At 42.7% G+C, this 21,933-nt stretch overlaps 1 protein-coding gene and 1 long non-coding RNA gene across 7 annotated transcripts in view; both read right to left on the bottom strand.

The window, feature by feature from the left end:
• CHD2 (chromodomain helicase DNA binding protein 2) overlaps positions 1–13,375 on the bottom strand; it is a 56,067-nt gene extending 42,692 nt beyond the window's left edge. For 2 of the 5 annotated variants that reach the window (XM_053988833.1, XM_053988835.1), the window contains exons 1-2: positions 12,211–13,366; positions 11,742–11,875 (exon numbers count right to left, since the gene is read on the bottom strand). In XM_053988833.1, the coding sequence (XP_053844808.1) occupies positions 11,742–11,803 (62 nt within the window). In that variant the 5' untranslated portion in view covers positions 11,804–11,875; positions 12,211–13,366. Of the gene's footprint in view, positions 1–11,741; positions 11,876–12,206 lie in introns of all 5 variants that reach the window. The other 3 variants (XM_053988837.1, XM_053988836.1, XM_053988834.1) reach the window with 3 other exon arrangements.
• Positions 13,376–14,972: 1,597 nt separating this feature from the next.
• The window catches only part of LOC128813263 (uncharacterized), a 33,075-nt gene continuing 26,114 nt past the window's right edge, over positions 14,973–21,933 (bottom strand). For both annotated transcript variants that reach the window (XR_008438979.1, XR_008438978.1), the window contains exons 4-5: positions 20,664–20,724; positions 14,973–15,358 (exon numbers count right to left, since the gene is read on the bottom strand). This is a non-coding gene — a long non-coding RNA (uncharacterized LOC128813263). The remainder of the gene's footprint in view (positions 15,359–20,663; positions 20,725–21,933) is intronic.

The raw sequence follows: 21,933 nt of genomic DNA, 5'->3' as shown, positions 1-21,933 counted from the left end.
AAAGCATGTGCACATACACATTTACATCCGACTGCGCAGGGGTTGCCATGTGGGGATGCCCGGAGGGAGCCGCGGCCCGTCCCGCTCCCGGCCGGCACAGATCCCTGGATCCGTGGCTGTGGGCCGGGAAGCGGGCAGGGGGCAGCACCCGCGCGCCCTCAGGCGCCGCCGCCGCCATTTCGCGGCCGCCCCTCCGCCGCCATCTTGCGACCGCGGGGCCGTGGCCGATCCCTGGGATGGATCCCCGGGATGGATCCCCGGGATGGATACCTGGAGGTACTGGATCCCCGGCACTGCCCCGGGGAAGGGGAACCGTGAGGAGCGCGGCCTTCCGAGCCTGAGGGGACACAAACAGAGCCCCTTCCACAAGGAGCGGGGGCAGCCATCACCCGTGGCTGCTGTTTCACTGTCCCAGCCTGGGTTTGAGGGAACAGGGTTATCACATTGGGTCCTGCAAGCAGGGCTGCAAATTCAAGTTGAACCACGGCCGTCCCAGGCTGCCCAGTCCCTGCTGCCTGTCCCTGTCCATGGATGGAGGTTATCCACGAGAACCAAAGGCGCAGCCCCACGTACAGTGTCCCAGTGCACCCCTTGTTCTGCAGGCTCTACAACAGTCCCCCCCTTGTCCACCACAGCCGTGACCTGTGGTGGTGCCAACACTGCTCCTGGGAATGGCACTCCAGCAGCTCTGGGGACAGATGGTGTCCAAGGGCAGGGCTCAGCAGGACACCATCCCACTGGGCCTCCACAAAGGAATGGGATCTGGAGGTGTCCAAACCTCTGCTGTCACAAGAGTAAGTGGCAAGATCAGGCTCTGCTTGAGGCATGTTGGCGTCCCGTGTCCCACAGGGACGCAGGGAAGAGGAAGACAGTTTTTTCTTCAGTCGGATTTCTGAGCAATAGCTGGAAGGAATTTTAACAGCCCACGCAAGACTGAGGCCAGACAGCTCTCACAGTATTTGTTTAGAGGCAGAACAGTAATTAGTGTCCTCCTCCCGCTCTGGAGCTCTTTGTTCCTCAAAGCCTTTAAGCTTTATTTCAAGGACACAGGGACACAGGCTCTCTGTACATCAAGAGCCATAATTCATGTGCTTTATCCACAACATTGTCTGAACACTGTAATTCTTTTTTTCAGGCTGTGAACTGTGTCATCTGAAAAGAGCGAGACTTCTCTGGTGACAGACGCATCTGTATGTGCAGGTATTTGCCTGCACACCTGCTTCCCCTACTAAGGAAAGAAACACAGATGAGAAGGGGTTATGATGTCCTTTTGAAGGCTGTTGCAAATAACTCTTTTTTTTTTTTTTTTAATGAATAATCTGTTATTGAGGCAAAATTTGTGTTTGTCTTCTTTTCTATGTTGATCAGATAAAAAAATATCAGAAAGGCCTATTTTCATAAAAGAATAATTTTTAACTGTCACTGGGACAATCAGGAAGCATTTCTACCTGCCAACAGAATATAATGTATCAGCAACATTACATGTCAAATCAGGCCTGACACTGTATATACCTGGAGACCTAAGTCCTCTTTTCAGAAGTTATTTTTTGAATTTGTCCTGGTTTAATGCCCCTGAGTTAGCATCCAAACAAGACCTACTTTCAATTAAACTAAAAGTGAGAAATAAGCTATAATTAATTGTCACAAAAATCACAATTCAGCCAGACCACCCTCCTCCAAAAACACCCATGAACATCAAAAGAAAGCAACAGATGGACCATTGGTAATTTCCTTCAAGTGAGAAACTCCTAAAAAAAGTTCAGATCTGCAAAGACTCAGCCAAATACATTCCTCTGGTTTCTAAGCAATACTTTAGGCTGTAAGTCTGGTTTAATGAAGAGCCTGCTCCTGACTTGAAGAGGAGCAAAACTATCATTCCTTACCGAGAAGGACATGATCCTTCCAAGAAATAAGTAGCTGAATGGCAGCGATAAGACCCTTTACAGTGAGGCATCTGAGTTTAAAAGGCAATTACCATGTGCCTGAAGCCTCCAGACTTTGCATTTAATATTTCACATATATGACTTCATTTTATCGGGGATCATCTTTGCAAACAGCAAATCAATTTATAAGTTCTCAGTAAGAATGCTTCCAGAAGGTGTGAGACAGCTGAAAAAATGACCCCAATATGCATTTGTGAAACCAAGAACTGACTGGGGAATGGCTCTAACTGGGACCATTCTGCCTCAGTGTTTAAAATGTGGCTTTTGAGGGACAGAACTTGAATTCAGACAGGGGAATAAAGGAGGATTAATAACCCAAGACCCTCCCACAAGCAAAGCTCCTCCCAGCTTGAAGAACTGTTGTGAATGTTTTGAATCTAAACAAGTTTGAATCCCAACAGCAACATTCCACTGGGCTTCACAAGCTCTGCAGGGATTCGGCACCAGCAAAACCACCCCGCAAAGACTGGAGAAGGCCCTTGGCAGATGATCCCACGGCTGGATAACATCAGGGGCTGGATGACAGAAGGAACCGTTATATTTAACTCCTGTGCATTGTTGGCCACAGCGTCACGAGTGCTGTTGGTAAGTGACACCCAGGTGCACATCAGTGGCTCACTGACACCAAAATGCCCCGGGCAGGTGGCTGGCACACAGTGCCTCCCTGCTCCCATCCCTCCTCACCCTGCAGCCCATGTTCCCAGCACTGGCTGGACCCGCCAGGCTTCCTGATAACACCAGGATAGCCCAGAGAAACAGCAGGTCACTGCTGGCTTAAGCCCAGCCCAAGCCTTTACAGTAACCAGAAGCAGTGAAAATAACCTGCACGTGGCAGTGCAGGTGAGTTGCAGAGTGGATAACGCAGCAATAGCTTGGACTCAATGATCTCAGGGGTCTTTTCCAATCTCATAGATCCTGAGAAGGGGGTGAGCAGCTCAGGGCTGGAGGAGCTGCTGGGTCAGCCCAACCGGCCTTGACAGGACCATGGCAGGGTCCAGACCAGGTGTCTGGCAGAGCCAACTCTACTGAGCTCAATCTCAGCTCCTCTGAGAGGAGCTCCTGGGCCACCACAGCTCTTCAGCTCAGGCTGCCAGCTGCTCCAAGCCACTCCCATCCACCAGCAGAACCAACCTGAGATTTACTCCAAAGCACAGAGCAGCAAAGCCAGTGCAGGCCACCATCTTTATTTAAACAGGTCTGTCTTCCTAAAGTGACTTGTACAAACTGTGGGGACACACAAGCACGGTGACAAACCACAGAAAGGGCAAACACATCGACTGAGATAAGGACTGGCTGCTGTTAAACATTTCCATTGAATATCTGATCTAAAAATGGGATGTTCCTTATTATGAAAACTATTTACAAGAGCATGTAGTGACAGGACAGAGGGGAATGCTTCAAACTGAAATAGGTTTAGATTAAATATTAAGAAAAAATTCCTTACTGTGAGCTTGTTGAGGCACTGGAACAGGTTGCCCAGACAGGTTGTGAATGCCCCATTCCCTGGAAGCATTTGAGGCAGGTTGGATAGGGCTCTGAGCATCCTGGTCTAGGGGAAGGTGTCCCTGCCTATGGCAGGGAGGTTGGAACGAGATGATCTTTGAGGTCCCTTCCAACCCAAACCATTCTATGTTTCTATATAAGCATATATGAAATGGCTACATATATTGCAAATACAAACAAGCACCATCAGTGTTGATATGTGCACTCAAGTCACAGGGTAGCTGTAAAAAGGCACTAAACTAAATTTAACCTTTAGGCTAAACAAGCCAGGGAAAGGAACACAAGATCGGTTCTAGTTATAGATCACTAGATAAAGAGAAGATAATACGGGTACCACAGAGGACTGAGCAAACACCACAGTAATCATGGACAAGGCCATACACACACAGCACATGGAGTGTGCAGGAGAGCCAAGCAAAGGACAGATTGTGACACTGAACATAAATAAATTCATTCCTAACTTTTTCAGTTCCCTTGATTTTAGTCTGAAAGTCTACTAAAAAGTGATTGGTGCTTGCTTGTCTCCCAAGGCAAAGATTTTCTGAGTGAGAAGCCTTGAGAAGGGTTATTTGGTGAAAGAGCTTTCCCCAGTTTATTTCCTGCAGGAAAAAGCAGAAATGGGAGGAAGGGAAGGAATACTCCTGCTCCTCTACTCTCCATACCTATGCATGGTCCTTTTACACATTGATCTCTGAGCAGGAACTTAATATCCTAAATATCCTAAACACAACCAGGCTCCTCATGCTGTTTAGGAGTGAGTCTCAAACAACTCTGAATACTCAAAATATGATTTGTCCAAATCCAGGCCAGCTTTAAAGGGGCACAACAAACTCCCATGGTGATAGGGCTGGCCCTTCCAGATGACCAACAAGTTCTTCAAAGCAGCATAAAAATCTTTCCCTAACCTCATTTTATGATCAGCAACTTTTTCTTTTTCCCCTTAAACAGGCATGTGAGAAGTTCTCATGCAGAATCCACACTTTTCCCACCTGTGCCTGCAAACTTGGCTTGCAGGATTGGGTCGTGTTGATGTAAATTACATTTACACAGCACTAGGCACAGCTGGGCCATTGTGCTGCTGTACCAGCTGAGGAATTATGCACCCAAGAAGTATCTCTCCAAAATATCTACCTGAACTAGGCTGTGAGGCTTTCCAGCCTATTCTGGCCACTGCTACTTACCCCAGCAGAGGTCTCCCAAATGCCAAAGGCAGAGCTAAATATATCCCTCACTGCTCTGCTGCAGCTCAGCAAATCACATTGGGCTATCCTGAATGATACAGGCTTTCCAAAAGCTGGTGGGGTTTTTTCCTCCACTAGGAAGACACTATGTTGTGTTTGCATAAGCAAGCAAAAAGAGCAATTCATTCATGATGGGGAAAGCTGGCTCTCTCCTCTCTTATCTTTAAGCCAGAGGCTGAAAATGCTTGGGATGTATAGTGGGAAGAGAAAAAAAAAAGGAAAAAAAAAAAACAGCAGAGGGACAAAAGGAGTCAAAACCTGTCTGGTTGATTAAGGAGCACCATTGATAATCTCCAAGGCAGTATCCTTCCCTTTCCCTGCACAGAAAGGGGAGAACAATTGCAGTTCTCAGGGATTGAAAGGGCCCATCTCTCCCTCCCCGGAGGCAGCCAAGCATTTCCGAAGCATTTCCGGGCTCCACATCCCACATCAGCGGGCGGACCCCGGCTGGCTCCTGGCAGCTCCCAGCTCCTCCTCACACCCAGCCAAGGAGAGGAGCAGGAGCCCGGGGGTGCACAGCTTCCTCAGACAGTGGGCAGGGCTGTCCCTGTGCCGTCCCAGCCTCCGCTGCGCCATGTCCCGCCGGGGACAGCCAGGCACACAGGTGCAACCCACTGGCAAAGGACATGTGGATGCATGAGGGGGGCTGGAGCGTGCACACACAATTAGTACAGGAAAAGTGGGTGCTTTTTCTCCCTTAACATTTGTAAACTTCCTTTAAAACCTCTCAGATTAAAGACACGGAGTGTATATGGAAATTTAGGACCCAAACCCCATTAACAGGAACATGATGGTGCAGAAATTCCTTTATGTTTCCAAGCGACCTGCAGTCCAGAAAAAGGGAGCCTGGGGGGTTATACCAAGTGACTCTTAAAAGCTGTTTTTAACCAAGAAATTTAAGCATAAAGTTTTACAGACATTCATATCTCAACTTCACTCTGCAGTGAAGTATAGAGATTCCTCCCCATAACAGATGCAAACGACTCCTATAATTAACGTATTAGCAATTCTATTAAGTCATCTATACCTAACAATAACACTTGCAAGAGACATAAATAGTTGCAACACAGCTTTTTCCTGAGGAGTCGGGTGTTCTGGACTCAGTGGATTCTTGACATTGCAACACTCTTGTTCATAGCTGGGGTAAAGGTTGGTGAGCAATGAAGTGTTAAGCATCCCATCCCGTCTGTGGAGCTTGGCAGACACACTGAACTGAGCCCTGCCAAGATCAAACGCCATGCCAGCACTTCCAGCACAATACCAGAAAGGAATCTGAGATCACTGTTAAAAATTTTTTAATTTTTAACCCTTATTAGTCAAGGTTAAAAAAGCACATGTAGTACAGAGTAGGTTATCTCAGCCCACAGATAAAGGAAGGTCAAGATTGAAAATTGTAATTTAGCAGCAGTGTGACACGAGCTGTAATGTAAAATGAGCTGCTGCACATTTGGAAAGAATCAGCAACATTTGTCTCATTATATCCAAAAGATACTCCCTGCTCTAAGAAAATGAGGCATTAACAGTGTGACAGACTTACAAAAGTTTCACTGCAAGTCAATAGGGGTAGACTTTTCCTCTGGGCTTTTTTTCTTTAATTTCAAGTCTCTTCTACAGGATGTGAAGGTGGGCTTTACATACACACCAGCACCTACTGAAAGAGCATCTTCACATGGCATTTCAGCACGTCTTTTAATAAAAGCACACCAGGAAGGCTGATGTAAGACACCATGTCAGTAGAACTGCACATCCTTTGCTGGAAGGCTGCTTCTATCTAATTATGGTGATCCAGGCCATCCCCTCCCCCAGCGCTGTGCTGGTTTTGTATTTATTTTCCTTGAAGGAGAGGAGAGATAAAGCAGAACAGCAGCTTTCTCCAGCCATTATCAGCTCCTTCCTGAGCTGGATTTCAGCTAGGGGCAAGAAGAGATTTAGAAGCCTTTTCCATCTCCAGAATTTAGCAGCCTAATTTAACATTGCAATTCCTGCTGCGACCGTTGTGTGCAACCTGAAACAAGATACAGTGGATACAAACACCCTCCAGGTTATGTATCAGGAGATGCAATGCCAAACCTACCCAAAGCAGGTTTACTTGGTCTGTCTCCAGCTCAAAAGCAGCCAGTCCATGGCATCAGAAGCTTCCGTTCAGTCCTTAAGACTCCTGCTTGCTGTCTCAGGTACTTCACCTGCACCTGCCACTGGTACCCTCACCTGCTCCTCAACACCAGCACTGATAAACCTGAATTAAGAGATGTCCCAGTATAAAAACTCCTCAGAGACAAGTCTGGCAGCTCAGTAACCTGCTAATGCTATGAGCAACTTTCTGAGGGGTGAAATACGTAAACAAAGACAGGAATTGGTTTGTCCCTATAGCAAGTTAGACTGAAATGAAACATCGGGGCCGTCCTGGCCCTCCTTCCGCGCCCAGTCAAAGCTGCCAGTGAAGTGTTTGTTTGAATACAGAAATGTGGTTATGGCAGCCCCAGCGCTGCTCCCGAGGCACAGCCGGGATCTGCGTTCTCAGAAATGCCACCACCGAGCCACAGCTCGGCTCCAGCGCTGGAGGAAGTGGGGGAAGGTGCAGATAAGGGCAACTGTTGCCCTCAGAGCGAGGCAGGTGAAACATCAACACACAGAAAGGGGAACAGGCTCCAATCTGCCATCTGAGCCACCTCACCTTCCCTTGGCTGGAGGCACTCATGGAGCTGGAACATGCCTGCACACACGTGCACTCAGCCATGGCAACGCCCCAGCACAGGCTGTGCCACAGAAACTGGGTTACAGAATTACCCAGGTGAGCTCTTTATTCCCATTTTCCAATTTTTATTCAGCAAAAGTCATGCATTTTAGAGAATCTATACTATTTGATTAATTAGCTTAAGATGTTTAACTAAAAAAAAAAAAAAAAAAAAAAAAAAAAAAAAAAAAAAAAAAAAATCCAGAAGACAATGAATTACAGCTAAATGTAGCTTCTTGCAGTTGGCGAGCTCCTTTTATAGTGCTGTATATACTGTATCCATCTCTGGCAGCAATTGCAAAATAGGGAACAGAGGAGTTGAAAGTCTCAGGATTGTGCATGCGTAATTAGATGAGACACTTCCTTCACGATTGTAATGTGAAACAGAAGTAACAAAGCAAAACAAGAACAATCTCCTTTGTGCTGCACACAGATTACATCACAATTCATATGAATTCCTTGCACATTATTCCTTTTGTGTCCCGCACTGATCAAGCATTTTTCCTTTTCAAAAAAGGCTCTGGACAGTTTCACAAAGGGTTAAAGCTTAAAAAGGGAGAAAAAAAAAAAAAAACCTTGTTGAAGAATGTGACGGTGCAAATGAAACTGAAAGCTTCGGCACATGCACATGGCCAGAATAGCTAAAAAATAACTCGGCACCCGGATAAAAACTTGAAACCCACAGTTTGAGGCATTTTAACAAATCTATTCATTGTTTCTACTCAGCTGAAAGAAAATCAGTTGCAAAATGCACACTAAAAGCAAAGAGTGAATTCTGGTGATTTAAGGATCCTGAAAGCTGTACCTCTCATAAAAAAAAAAAAAAAAAAAAGACAGATGTTCCGGGAATACTATGGCATTCTACAATTCCTTTTGAAGTTTGAAAAAAGAAAAAATCCGCAGCAAAAAATAGCCCTGCTTCTTTTCAAGTGACTGCTCAAAATAGCTTGCAGTATTAAAATGAAAGCCCCTTAAAATGAAAGCAGCGCGAGCCCACGCCCGGCAGCGGAGCGGAAGCGGGGGGAGGCCGCGGCAGCCGCCCGCGCCCGGCGCGCTGCTCCCGGGGGCCCGCGCGGCGCGCGCAGCCAATGGCGGCGCGGCCGGCGCAGGGCGGCCTTTGAACCCCGCGGCCGCTTCCCGCGGCGCCCGAGCGGTGCGGCACAAAGAACAGCCATTTTGTGACAGTGCCGGCCGCCGCCGCCCGCCCGAGCCGGCCCCGCCGCTGCCCCAACGACAACGGGCTGGCCCCTGCTCCCAGCGCCACACGCCGGGGGCAGTTTGTGCTTAACGCGATCGTTTCCCTCCTGTCCCCCCCCCCTCCGCCAAATGCTGGTTTGTGTGCACCGACATCTCCATAAAATGGCTGCCACGTCAGGCGAGGGTGTTGTGCTGCGCAAAGCCCTGCGCTGGGAGGTGGCTGCTGAGCAAAAACACGCCATTTCAGACCTCGGAGCTCCAGCTCTGCACAGAAAACGGCCTGGGAGCTAACCCATCGCAACCTATTTTTTCCCCTCAAAAACAATGTTTTAATGCTAGAGAAGCCCAGAGCTGGATACAGACACAAGGGCTGACCCAGCCTCGCAGAGTGTGCAGCTCAAACCGTTCCACCGCCGGGTATTTCTGAGATGGGAGAGCAACTGCAACAGATACAGGCCAAGGGAAAAGAAAACTACGTATCCCACGCCTGTTACTTGCTATCCCTGAAAAACTCACTCCTGGGCTACAGGGGGTCACAGCCTGCCTCTGGCCTCTGCACTTCCCATGAGGGCCGACCATGGATGATGTACCTCCACATTACCTGCCTTTCAGACATGCAGCACAGAAGATAATAGAAAATACAGCAGAGTGTGTTCAATTACTTATGCAAATCCCAGGCACACAGGCGGGGGTCAGCAGGAACCGCAGCAGACCCAGAGCAACTTTTACCTTGAGCAAAGTTGCATGGAATCACTCAGCTCCAAGTTCAATTTACTGTCAAAGCACAAAGGACAGGTGTTGCTTGGCATCTGGAAAGGCAGGAGTACAACCCTCAGCTTACAAACTGTATAGACTTAGCACCATCTCTCTCCCCAAGAATAAATCATCTGCTTTGGGACAATTCTCAAGTATTTTTGTTTATTCCACACAGGCCTTTGTATTTCCTTAGAACTGGAAAAGGAGGAGTCAATTCCTCAGGGCACTAGAGTGGTGTGCAAGAACTGTATTTTCCTCCACTCTAACACCCTTCTCCAGCCCAGGTGAATGGCACCGGCCTCCTCCACCACCCAGGGTTCCCACCAGGACTGTGCAACTTCCATGTTCAGGTACTTCCACGGATGCCAAACTGGTCTCAGCAGCATGTGCAGTGCAGACACCGGTGCATTTTGGGGTTACCATACAGCAAAGCGGTGGCTTTACTTCCTAGAAATCATTTCCCCTACTTCAGGTCAACCTCAGGAAGTAAAGCCCATTTTATGACATTGAGCTGACTCACACCTCACAAATAAGCTCAACAGGGTTCACTTGCAAATATCCTGTGCTCAATTGTTCCCACACTTCAGGTGTGTTGGTGTCACTCACACACAGCAGGTTTATTTAGAGAAAAAATATATGTGAATGGGAAGAAGGGTAACCTCACACAACAGGTGTTAAATGTAAATGGATCAATTACGATAAATAACCTTTCAATGAAAACCCCAAAAGCACACGAGACACTATGCAAATCTCATACCCCTAAGGACAAAACCCCCTGTGGGACACCCTGCTACATGGCTCACATTTTAGCTCCTATTCCTTTCCAACACTGGAAAAATATTTTCAATTTCCTCAACAAATTATGTCTATTGCTGCTCTTGTTGATAATCTCCCCTTCAAAAAAGCATGACAATTTATAGAATCTGAAAAATAATTTTTATAAATGATTTTTTTACATAATATTTTGTGTGCAGCATTTACAGTACAGGAAGCACAGTATAAAAATCTGATGTTTTTAAACTGCATTATTAGAAAAGCTCTGTTTATGTGCTTCAACAATTCCTGAGGCTAATTTAGTTATTAATCATTTCAAATTAAACAATCTTACCCATATTTATTTTAGAATTCAAAATTTGACTGCATTTTTAATACACCTAGAACACCATCCAAGTTTATACTAGAAGGCTGCAGTTATTTGATAAAATATATATTGCCACAGTATTTCAAGTTCGAGTGCTTAAGGAAGGTTAAATACTGGACATCAAGAATACTATTCAAACACCTGAACATCACATAGAGCACATGTGATACAACAGACAGTTTAGAGTTCTTTTTTATTAATGTCGGTTAAAAATGCAGGAAGACAACACCAGAGAAAAAGAAACAGACCAAGATTCAACTGAAATTAACAAAATGCATCACTCAGTAATATTTACAAACTAAAACCCAAAAATGCATATAGTTTAATTCCCAATTTTTCGAAGAGCCGACCTTTTAAATACAAAATGAGCGATCTGGTAATTGTACTTCTGCATTCCCAGCAAACAAACATTTTCAGTATTTCATACTTTTCCCACATCAAGGTTAAGTTTCTAAAAATCTGTAAACAATCTCATTACTTGACAAAAGTAAATAAAAATACCCTGAGAAAAAATACATTAACAAAACAAGCAAATCATTTGGTGCCTCTTGTTAACAGCCCCAGTGTATATTTTATGATACAAAATGCCATCACCAGCAGGACAAAGTCTGGTTAAATTGTATAAAAATATTCTAAAATACCTCCACAGAATCAAAGTTCTACAAGCTCAAATAAAATTTGAAGTAAGAGGTATCCGACAAACAGGCACTTTCCAGTTTATATTTTAAAATAAGCTTTTTTTCATTCATGTAACTTTTTCTTGTGCCTATTTACTATAATTTACTACTACACCAGGCTTCTGTATGGCCCTCAGTTAAAGTTTAGACTTCTGAGATTCTTCAAAGAAAAATTTGCCTTGTATGTAAAATGGTGCAATGCAGCAATGGCTAAACCGACAAGGTCATTTTTCACAGCACAAAAAACCTGAAAACTGAAATTCAAAAGCTGGAAAAACATCATACAGGGGCAAGGGCTGCCCTGAATAAAGGTACAGTACCTTTTGCCTAGGACATGGGCCCTTAAGTCACAACACAAGTTTCAGAAATTGCTACCAAAAAAAATTAGGGTGTGGCATGCTAACAATCTCAAGGTCATTCCTTAAAAAGGAAGCAAAATCAGTAAAATGTTTTCTATTAAGCACTGACAGTAACCCAAGGCTGTCAAAGTAAACAGGGTATTCACAGGTTTTACAAAAAAAAAAAAAAAAGAAAGTTGATAGGTCATACCTCGATGCATTGCTGTGGACTGAACCCTCCTCTCCTTGGCTTTTGTCCTTATTTCTCATCATCTTTTTATTCTTAAATATTAAAAGGGGGTCAGGGGTGTCTGTTTGCTTTGAAGTCCTGTGCCCAGGTATTTACTGTCAAAAGTTGAAAGAAAGGTAAGGTCCCAGTTCGTTTCACTGGCTTTCATTATCAGGAACAAAGTCCTGACGCTGCAATGATATTGTTATAACAATACACAGCACTGATCAACACGGCAAACCGGAGATTTAAAACAAATAATCATTTTTACAAGAAAAATCCGAGAATAAACACAGGAGAGGAGCATCCTGCAAACTTTCCCAAAGTAACACTGGATGCAAATAATCTCTGTATCTTATTGCGTCATCCCAATACAGCACAAATCGGTCGAAAATCAAAGTATTCAAAACGGCAGAAATCTAAAAATTATTATTATTAATTGCTCACCTACCTGATCCATGCACCGCCGCCAGGACCAAGTCGATATTAGTTTCGGGTAGTGGAAAAACATTAGATCCAAAATATTTGTAATTATACCGATAAAATACAAATTTCAGAAAATGAAAAAAAAAATATATTCGAATCCCAAAAATATGCTGCCGATAAAGCAAAAGAAGCGGTAATTAGTACAAAAATGTCCGGGGGAAAAAGCTCATTAGGAGAGCGCACAAAAATGGAGGTACGCCATGGCTTCTAAGCTGGAAAAACAACGACCTGGGCTCTCTCCACGGCTTCTTCTTTCCAGCAAGGCACGAAAAGGGAGCCCTCAAAAGCTGCTTTTCTGCCCGAAAAAGGTCCGCTCGGCCCCCGATTAGTGCCTAGGAGAGGCAAGGGGCTGTGGGGGCCCCCTGAGGCTGCCTGAAAGTTAGGGAAAGTTGCGTAAAGTGTTGGGGAAGGCACGGAGCTGAGCGCGCTCTCTCTAAGGCACAGCCGCCATCTAGAGCTCCTTCCCAGCTCTGAGCTCTGCCTTTGATTGACACTCTCTACATTTACCCCACAACTCAGGTGATGTACCATAGACCCACCCCTTCATTTCTACCAAAAAAAGAGAGAGCCTCCACCTAAAGGGTGCCTGCTACCCCACAGCCCTGGCTCCTTCCAACTACCCCAGCTCAAGGGGCACCTTAACCCCATGTGGCTCAGGCACCCTTTGGAAGCCAGAAAGAAATGGAATTTGTGCCTTTTGTTTTAAAGATTTGCTAAATATTTCAGTGCCTGGGCTAAAATTACTTCCTCCCTGGACAGGAAGTGGTGCTGTTACAAGCCATTTTGAAGGCATGGAAGTGGAGCTCACAGCCATGCAGGCAGCAGCAGCCCACCCTGGGGGTCACCCCACCCAAGGGGCAGCTTCCCCCCAGTTTGGTGGCAGAATCCCCAGACAACAGCTCTTCCCTTTGCCCCCCAGTGCTGGCACTGGCAGGGGGGGACAGGAGCATCACCGGCTCCCAAGCCAGCCCCAGAGAGCTGAGATTGCCCTCCAGCTCCACAGCGCCTCCCTAGTGGTTCCCCCCAACAACTCAAATCCAGCAGCCACACCACTTCCATCAGCTATGCCAAGGCACTGCGGTCAAGCCAGTCCAACACCATTAAACCACTTATTTCTAATGCACTTTCTTAACCCATTCATGGTCATTTACAGATTTTAACACAACAAATTAATTTTAAAGCTGCACAATAGCCAAGCTGCAGAACTGCAAATTAATCAATGGACATCTCCAACAGGACATCCTGGCATTGAGAGGATGTATCACCAAGGGAATGGAGGCGATCCGTGAATACCCTGACCACTTGATTCTGACTACCACAACCAAAACCAACCCCTTAAAGCACAAGAACATCTTGCATATTCATAAGCATCACAACAAGACAGAGCCATCAGCCACTGGGGGGACCACTGGAGGACAAAGGGGCAATGGGCTGGTTTGGGGTTCTATTGGAACATCCACGGCACAGCATCCCAACAGCCCAAAACCATTGGCTTCGACCAGTAGAACGAACACTATCCCCTTTAATTGCTCCACAGACCTGCCATTTATCTCCTACAACCATCTATCCTCTTTCCACAAGGGGTTTCATTAGGAACTCTCCAATGCCACAAGCCATTAAAAAAATTCCACTTTACCAATTACTCACAGAAGACTCCTTGCACCTCAACTGCAAGAATTAAAAAACCACGATGCAAGACCATTCCAAGCATTTTTGGTAACACTAAGGAAATCCACTCATTTGAATGAGAAACCCTTCACATTGGTCACAGAATCCCACTCCACCATAAAAACACATGGCAAAACCAAACTGGGGCAAGTGTGTACCACCAAAATGGCTGGATGGAAAAGGTATGAGCAACTCATCATGGCAAAAATTTCCAAAAAAGTCTGAGCAAGGCAAATGGTTAAACAATGAATAGGATTTTGTTTGAGTTTTCAAATATAATTTCAAGGTTATCTCAGCACCAGCTTTACCATCTTTACCCTCCAGCACAAAACAAAGACAACTTTGAGTTTCAGGGTGAAACATATAGAGAAGAAATGCCTACAGTTAAAATATTAGATCCACTAGAAACCTGTAAGGAAATCATGACTTCAAGTATCAGAACCATTTTAGAATTCATTTGCAAAGGTTAATATGTCATCTGTAGCCATATCAAAAAGAACTCCTTTTTTTCCTCACCAAACACATGGCACTGTATTGTGACACAAAGGCTACATGCAAGAGCAGTGAAGCAGATTGGACACTTGCACAGAACAATTTTAAGACCAAAGAGACTGTTCAGGAAGTCTGTAGTCCAGGAAATCTGTTGAAAAGTTTCTGTACCCACACACAACCCAAGAACATACCTAAAAAAGTTACACAAAACATTCAAGTACTCCTTTATTGTCGTATTTTCTCAGCCTTCAATTGGTATCAATTCCATCTTAAAATAACTTCACAAAGTTCAGCAGCAGTGCCCTGACAATAGGCCAAGTACTGAAAACCCCTCATATTAAGAACCTGAATGAACAAGCCAGCGAATAAAAATTCATTTGAAGTCATGGCAAAGTGAACATAATTTGCAAATGAAAACCACATTTGATACCAAGTATAGCACAACATTTTACCTTGCCTCCAGTACTTAGCTAAAGTATTTCTCAGTTTAATAGCAACCAAAAATGTAACCCACTTGATTATCAACTCCATAAAAAATATTCAGCCAGAAAGGACAAACACAAAGTGTGAAATAAACCAAAACCTTTTATTTAAAGTCACTTTATAAATTACATTTTCTCAAAAGCAGTAGCAACAGATCTTTTACCAAATTAATTTGCCTGTCATGCAAAAACAACCCAAAAGGAAAATTTTGCCACCCAGTTCTCAAACAGATCCATCATTGGATAGTCACTGATTAATTCAAAGGCAAAGTCCATTTTGATAGGATGATCACAACCCAGATCTTCTCTGGTTTAATAACATGAGAGTCCACGTTTTAACATCCTTGTCTTGGACAGACATCCCAGCACTCATGCATTAGTCCATTTCCTCAACCTCTCATGCCCCAGTGGAACTGCCATCTTGGTGTCTCATTCGTAGACTCCTTTTGACACTCTTCATCTGAATGGATTCTTTATGGAAAATTAGAAGAAAAATGCTGTTGGAATACACATCATTGCTTTAAACTAAGACATTCAACTACTGTACCTTGAAGATAATTTAAACATGTAACTGATGCTTCATTCCATGTTACACAGTCCACAATATCTACTTTTATCAGAAACAGTATCAAATAATCAATTCAAGAATCAAAAAAAAAGAAAGTTTAACCAAAACTATTAAAAAAATGGGAGAAAATATTAAAAGTCCAAGAACCCTACCAGGAACCATGAATTCAATTTGAAATTTTTAAACCACTAGAGAACCGTGTGGTGGGAAATCAAAGAAATTTGCTCTTGAAACCATTTTCATTGCACTGGCCCTTCCCCCGAAGCTGACATTGCTTAGTAGAACACCAAGGTTCTTGTAACAATCCAAAACTGTTAAGTACTGTTCAAGCTCCTTTCTTCGAAGACACATATCCATCCAAACCAATGAAAACTGGTTTCTTACAGACAGATGGTGACTGGACACAAGACATTCCACCATCTTAACCCAGTTTTCCAGCTCATGAAAGATGTACAGTGCAACAGCAAACACACTTACAAGCAAATGGAATGACTGGTTTGGTTACTGGTGGGAAAGGACACACCAGACATCAGACAAAAATGGTCACAAGTCGCACTAGCTACCTTTAGCAAGGCTCCTGAGCCATATTCCAACTGTACTCATCATGGAACTGCAACCAAGCCCACAGGTGAGTGACAAACCAAACTGAACAAACGGTATCCACATGGATAAAGACAAATCCAATGTTCCCATCTTCCTATCTTCTTCCAAGAAATATAAGCTCAAATTACTTCAAGTAAAACCTTACTCCTCCTCACATGCAAAACTTAGGTACAGGAAGTTACTAAGTGTTAAGAGCATCATTTTGAAACCAATGCTGACTGTAGGCTGACATGCAAAAAGGGTTTTAAAATGTCTTCATGATTTTGAGTATCTGCACTCCAACATCAATTTATTTTTTTGAATATGTATAGGTTTAACCTCATTTTAGTCTGAAAGCCAACTTCACCACCACTCTGCTCCCTGGGATCCTGGGCAGATTCTGATGAGGGATGCAGAAACTACCCATAGCCCAGCAAAAACCAGTGGGGCCATCTAGTGGTCTCTGCCTCAGCATCCCCAGTCTCATCTCAAAATAACCAGTTACCGCAAAGCAAGGAGCACTGGAAGCAGTGCAGCAAGCCCCAGTCTGACTGTCACAAGTACCCATGTGTCCTGTTTTATGCTGTTCTATAGACTTCCTTGTTTTAAATACAATGGGAAAGTAGTGCACATAGAAGTGGAATATGGTATCTGGCAATTTCACTTTGCACTGGGAAACACGCATAGCTGCAGGAGTATTCAACCCCAGGACATTCATGCTTTCAGAAACAGAACTTTCCAGTTTAAAGAAATGCTCTGTTTTAAACATTCAACTCATCCTCAGTTAAGACAATGTATTAAATATTTTGAAAGGTGTTTTTCCCTCACACTAAGCTAGTTTTGGGGTTGCTTTGGGTTTGGTTTGGGTTTTTTTTCCAGTTCTCACTAAATTAATTTCAAATCTGTTTAGGCATTTGAAGATGAATTAAAATGTTGAATGTTTTTCAATAGTAATGCCTTCACCGAAGTATCCAAACAAAAAAACACCAAAAAGTTGTCCATTATTGACACATTCAAACAGAATGATTAACATACAGTGGAAACCCCATAAACAAGACCATTAAAATTATTTTTAGCTATTTTTAATAAGCTTAACATATAGAATCCCAATTACTGACATCAACTTTCCCCATCTCTAAAAAGGTAATTTAGTTATGTATTAGTCACCCTTAAAAGGCTCTTTCCAGCTGGGTTAGACCTCTGCCTCAGACACTCACAGGATCTGCCAAAAGCAATTTCAGGGCAAATTTCCCTGCTCGGTTCACCTACGTTGGGTTGGACCAAGAACTTCACAAGTAACCCCATGACCTTCATCTTAAACGCTTCTCTAAATCTTGTAGAATAATTAACAGTAAACAGAACTGATGAGGTATTATAATTAAGAACACATTCTTGTTCTCCAAGCTGTTATACATCAAAAGGATGCCACAGGAATGGCCAAAATATTAATAGCAGCCTCTACACTTGTGAAATTTACATTTGCTTTAGAAGATTTCACAGCATTTGTTTACTTATGAATTAAGGCACATTTTACTAAGAAATTTCAATAATGCTACAAAAATACACTCCTCCATGAAGACATATGCAGTGATCCTGCACTTGAGGTAGATCCTGAAAAACCCTTTTTTTTTTCCTAGATGACATGAGTCTACCATTCCTTCTGTAAAATGAATTAGGCATCCACCCATTTTTCAAGCTTCTGTTATCTACTAGTTACTGGTTTGGTTTCCAAGCACTGTTATTTTGGTCATGATAAATCAGGGACCTGCCTAGTCCTGTAATCCTGACAAAGTTTCCTTCCAACCACTGGTAACATGTTGACACTCCATGCCATCAATTCCCAACCTGCCTAAACATTCAAGGCAACAATTACAAATTATCTGAGTTTACAAAGTTTTTCTCTTCAGCTTTTATTGCAATTATTTGTTGCTGTTTTAAAATATCACAGCAACAATAGACATGCCTTATGGCCAAACCCATGGCTTCAGCCATTTCAGGTCCACTGTAACCCTGCATTCATTACAGAGTGAGACTGAAGCCCAACACATACAATACCCACGCATAAGACACCAATACATTTACAAACTACTCCAGAATGAAATCTGAGGTTTAAACTCTTAACCGAGGTGACCTACTTGGGAAAGGGAATTCACTCCAACAGAGGAAGCTGAATGGACACAATGAGGTTCTGAGCAAACCAAACCTCAATTTCTACACCTCAAAGTTCATTAAAGAAAGACTTTACTCTCAACGACACCCCTGGTAACTTTTACACTGGAGGAAGTAAGTGTCCTTTATTGGCAGCTAAGTCCATTATTTTATTCTGTACCATCTTTAGCAGGAACTAAGTGCTCTGGACAGCCCTAAATCTGCTTTTACCACCATTAGATGTTCCTTAAGCAGAGCAGTAAAAGCACAACTCATGTAGGTTTGGGTATTTTTGGTTAAGAAAGGCTATTTGCCAGATTTGTCAGATTTCAAGGTTAATTCCAGGTAAGATGTAGTTTTATTCACAAATGCACTCTTTTGTGTGTATTATTTTTAAATAATAAATTTTATTACATTAAGCAAAATATGCCAACTTTAATAAAGCTCCTGGTGTTTTTGAGTATTTTCTCTCTTCTCTTAAAAAAGAGAGCTAAAAATAAAATTTAGTGCTTCAACTAAACACTGTATTAACCAGAGAACGTAACACCAGATCTTTCCAGATCCACACATTGGAATGCTTTCGCAACTGCTTTTTGAAACAACTTCTTTTGTAGACAACTGTTTCAACTAAGCCATTTAAGGGTTTCACATTCACCTCTTCCTTTAGGTAAGGATTGTAAACCAGAAAAGAATGGAATAATTACTCAGCAGGTAACTGAAAAGTCAAAGTTCTACTCAAAGAGCCAGATCTGACAATAGCTAATTTACAACCCAATGAAAAAAACAAAAATGCACACAGAAAGATGTAGCAATCACACAAAGATTAATATTAAAACGTAACATGAGTCACATGTTTAGAGATTCTATCAGGTGACTGGGGCTAGGAAGGCATCAGTGGATAGCATAGGAAGAGTTTTGAAGAATAGCTGGAGAAGAAACATATCAAGAAATATACTGCTTGACACACACCTGCAGTGGGAAAAACAGCTTAAGACTTCTGAAAGAACAAAGTAATAAATCTTACAGACCACAGTGATAGAAGAAATTAAATACTTATCAAAACTGAATTTGTGTGCACACATTAAAAACTTAATTCCTCAAAGTCCATGAACTCTTTGCTTCAGGACTGAAAACTCAAGTGATAAAATAAAAATTGGTCCAAAATGAAATGACCCAGAAGCAGCAGAAGGCCAGACTAAGACAGTCTAGCAAGGTTTGCACCTTCTTCCACATATTCCTTTTCCTTCTCAGAAGGGCTCTACATTAGTCTCCATACCATGGGGTGGAAGAGAAGCACAGGACTTTGGAGTACAAAACCAGCTTCTCTCCCAGCACCTGAGGCAGTGCAGAAGGCAGTGGCTGCTGGAGGGCTCTACTAACAAACAGCCATGGGACAGCTAAAATTCACTGTCATCTAGCCACTATAATGAGTGGATTTGCATTTTGGAACATTTTCCCAAGCTATGTGAAGCCTAAGGAAGGCCTTGCTCAATCAGGTAGCACGTCAGACTAAAAGGAACTGTCTCTTAAAGAAAAGCACGTATTCCAAAGCACATTGCTAGAGGAATAGAGCTTCACATAAAAAAAAAGTTAATCCATGTATACAAAATGCAATGGATGCCCTAATTAAATATGCAGAATCAAGGAGTCTGAATTTCAAGCAGAGAGAAAGACAAAAGGATTTGTGCATTTCTACAAGCAACTCCCAAGTAAGTCACAAAAGGTGACTTTGTTGTGCTAGAGAGAACAAAAGGTCAAGACCAAATTCCTTTTAGTTAAGGAAATGGGAAAAAAATTCTGTCCCTATATTCATGCAGTATAGAACTGAATTAATTTACCTACTCAAGCCTGCCAATTTTATGTTTTGACTATATGAGGAATGATTTCAAGTCTATCAGCTAGCAGTTTAATTTAAAAAAAATACTGGCATTTATCATTTTGTGCAAAGCCAGAGCTTTATGAATGAAGAACAGAAACAGAACAGTAAGTGTCTGCTCAAAGGCTCCCACTGATCCTGACAGAAGCATAAGGACAACACAAGATGCTTGTACAGCAAGTTCTTCCTGCTATACTTTCCACACCATTTGTTATCCAAATTGTGTGTAGTACCTCTCTAGAGACAGACATCTGCATACCAAAAACCCTTCTGAACAAGCACAACTATGATATAAAAGTTCTCAGTGAAATCTGGAGTCAAATCACAGAAGTCCCCAGAACTACAATCAGATCTGAAAGCTGTTCTGCAGCCAGCCAGGGAGAGAGCCCTACCAAGTACTGCTCACTTCCCCAGAGCCCACAGGAATGATCCAGGGTCCTTTTAAGCTTTTCTGAAACGTACATGCACACATGGCCACACACTAAAGACCTTCAGAATGTACTCAGCCAAAGCCTTCAGCCACTTAAACATTACAGCCATGTGTGGTTGCTGGGGTGTTTTTTAAAGCTAAAAAGTAAATGTTATTAGGAATAACAACTTACCAGTGCTTCAACCAAGAGCAGCTACTTTGCTTACAGTGAGTAAATCAATTCCTCAACACATCTGTAGGGAAAATAGGATATTAAAAGAACTGAATTAAAATAAATTAAAAAACAAGAGATGTAGACCTTAAGGTCTACAAGACCAAGCATTATGTTTTATTACAAAACTCTCATAAAAAAAAAATAAAAAGACAAACAAAACCCCCCCACAAACACAAAAAACCCAACCATTTCCAGCTCACAGCATGTGCTACAGAAGTTAATTTAAAAAAAAATTAAAGTATCACTAAGGAACCTGTTATTAAAGAACCTGCAAACAACCCAAGAAATTCAGACCCAGTCCACAAATTTATTGAGAAAAAAACAACAAAAAATATATTATTTGAAGTTTTTGAAAAAGATCAGACATCAAGTGGAAGCATGCTTAAACAAACTGACTTGCCCTTCACAATAGAAAATAAAATGCTCTTTTTACTGAGAGGAGGTATCTGCTGGCTGCAGGGCAATTATATAACACATTTATGTGGAACAAATTATCTACTCTATCTCAAAGTTACTCATGTATGGGCAAGGTCCAAATATGGAACTCTGACTCTAAAAATGCCTATTGGCAATCTGTATCAATAAATTCTTAATCATAGTTACCTTAAGCAAAGGTAGCAAGATTAAAGACCTAAACTCTAAAACAACTCATAAATCCCCTTTTCAGGGTAATTTTCAACTACATTAAATAAGAGGTTCAAGTTTATCCTCTTGACACATACAAGCAAACCACTACTCTTGTCATCTCTCAGAATCTACTTATATTGAAATATAGCCTCAAATGCATAAAAATTAATGAACCTATCCAATGTGTACTGTGCAAGCCTCTAAATTCTTCTCTTCCATTTGACAGCTGCTCAGAGGTGTAGAAAGAAATATGGCATGAACAGGATTGTAATTTCTTTGTTGATGCAATTTATGCAAACTCTTATTATGGAAAAAGCCTTTAGAAAGGGAAGTGACAAAAAAAATATAGCAGTAGACTGGCATAAGCACATAGAATATCCTAATGCATGTGAAATTTAGAGGTTTTAAAATGTATTAATGATATTTTAAAATGTATTTGAATGGGCACAAGCAGCTGCTACTTAATCGAAGCACAGAACTTCTGTGAAGTGCCCATCCACCATCTTAGAAGAAACTCAACATGGCTGCTGGACCCTGATCAGCCATGAGGCATCCACCAGTCATCCAAGGCATGAAAAATGAACCAGGGACTTGGGCCCTT

Source organism: Vidua macroura, chromosome 12, assembly GCF_024509145.1.
Source record: "Vidua macroura isolate BioBank_ID:100142 chromosome 12, ASM2450914v1, whole genome shotgun sequence".
Taxonomy (NCBI): Eukaryota; Metazoa; Chordata; class Aves; order Passeriformes; family Viduidae; genus Vidua; species Vidua macroura.
This window is presented reverse-complemented; position numbering and strand designations above follow the sequence as displayed.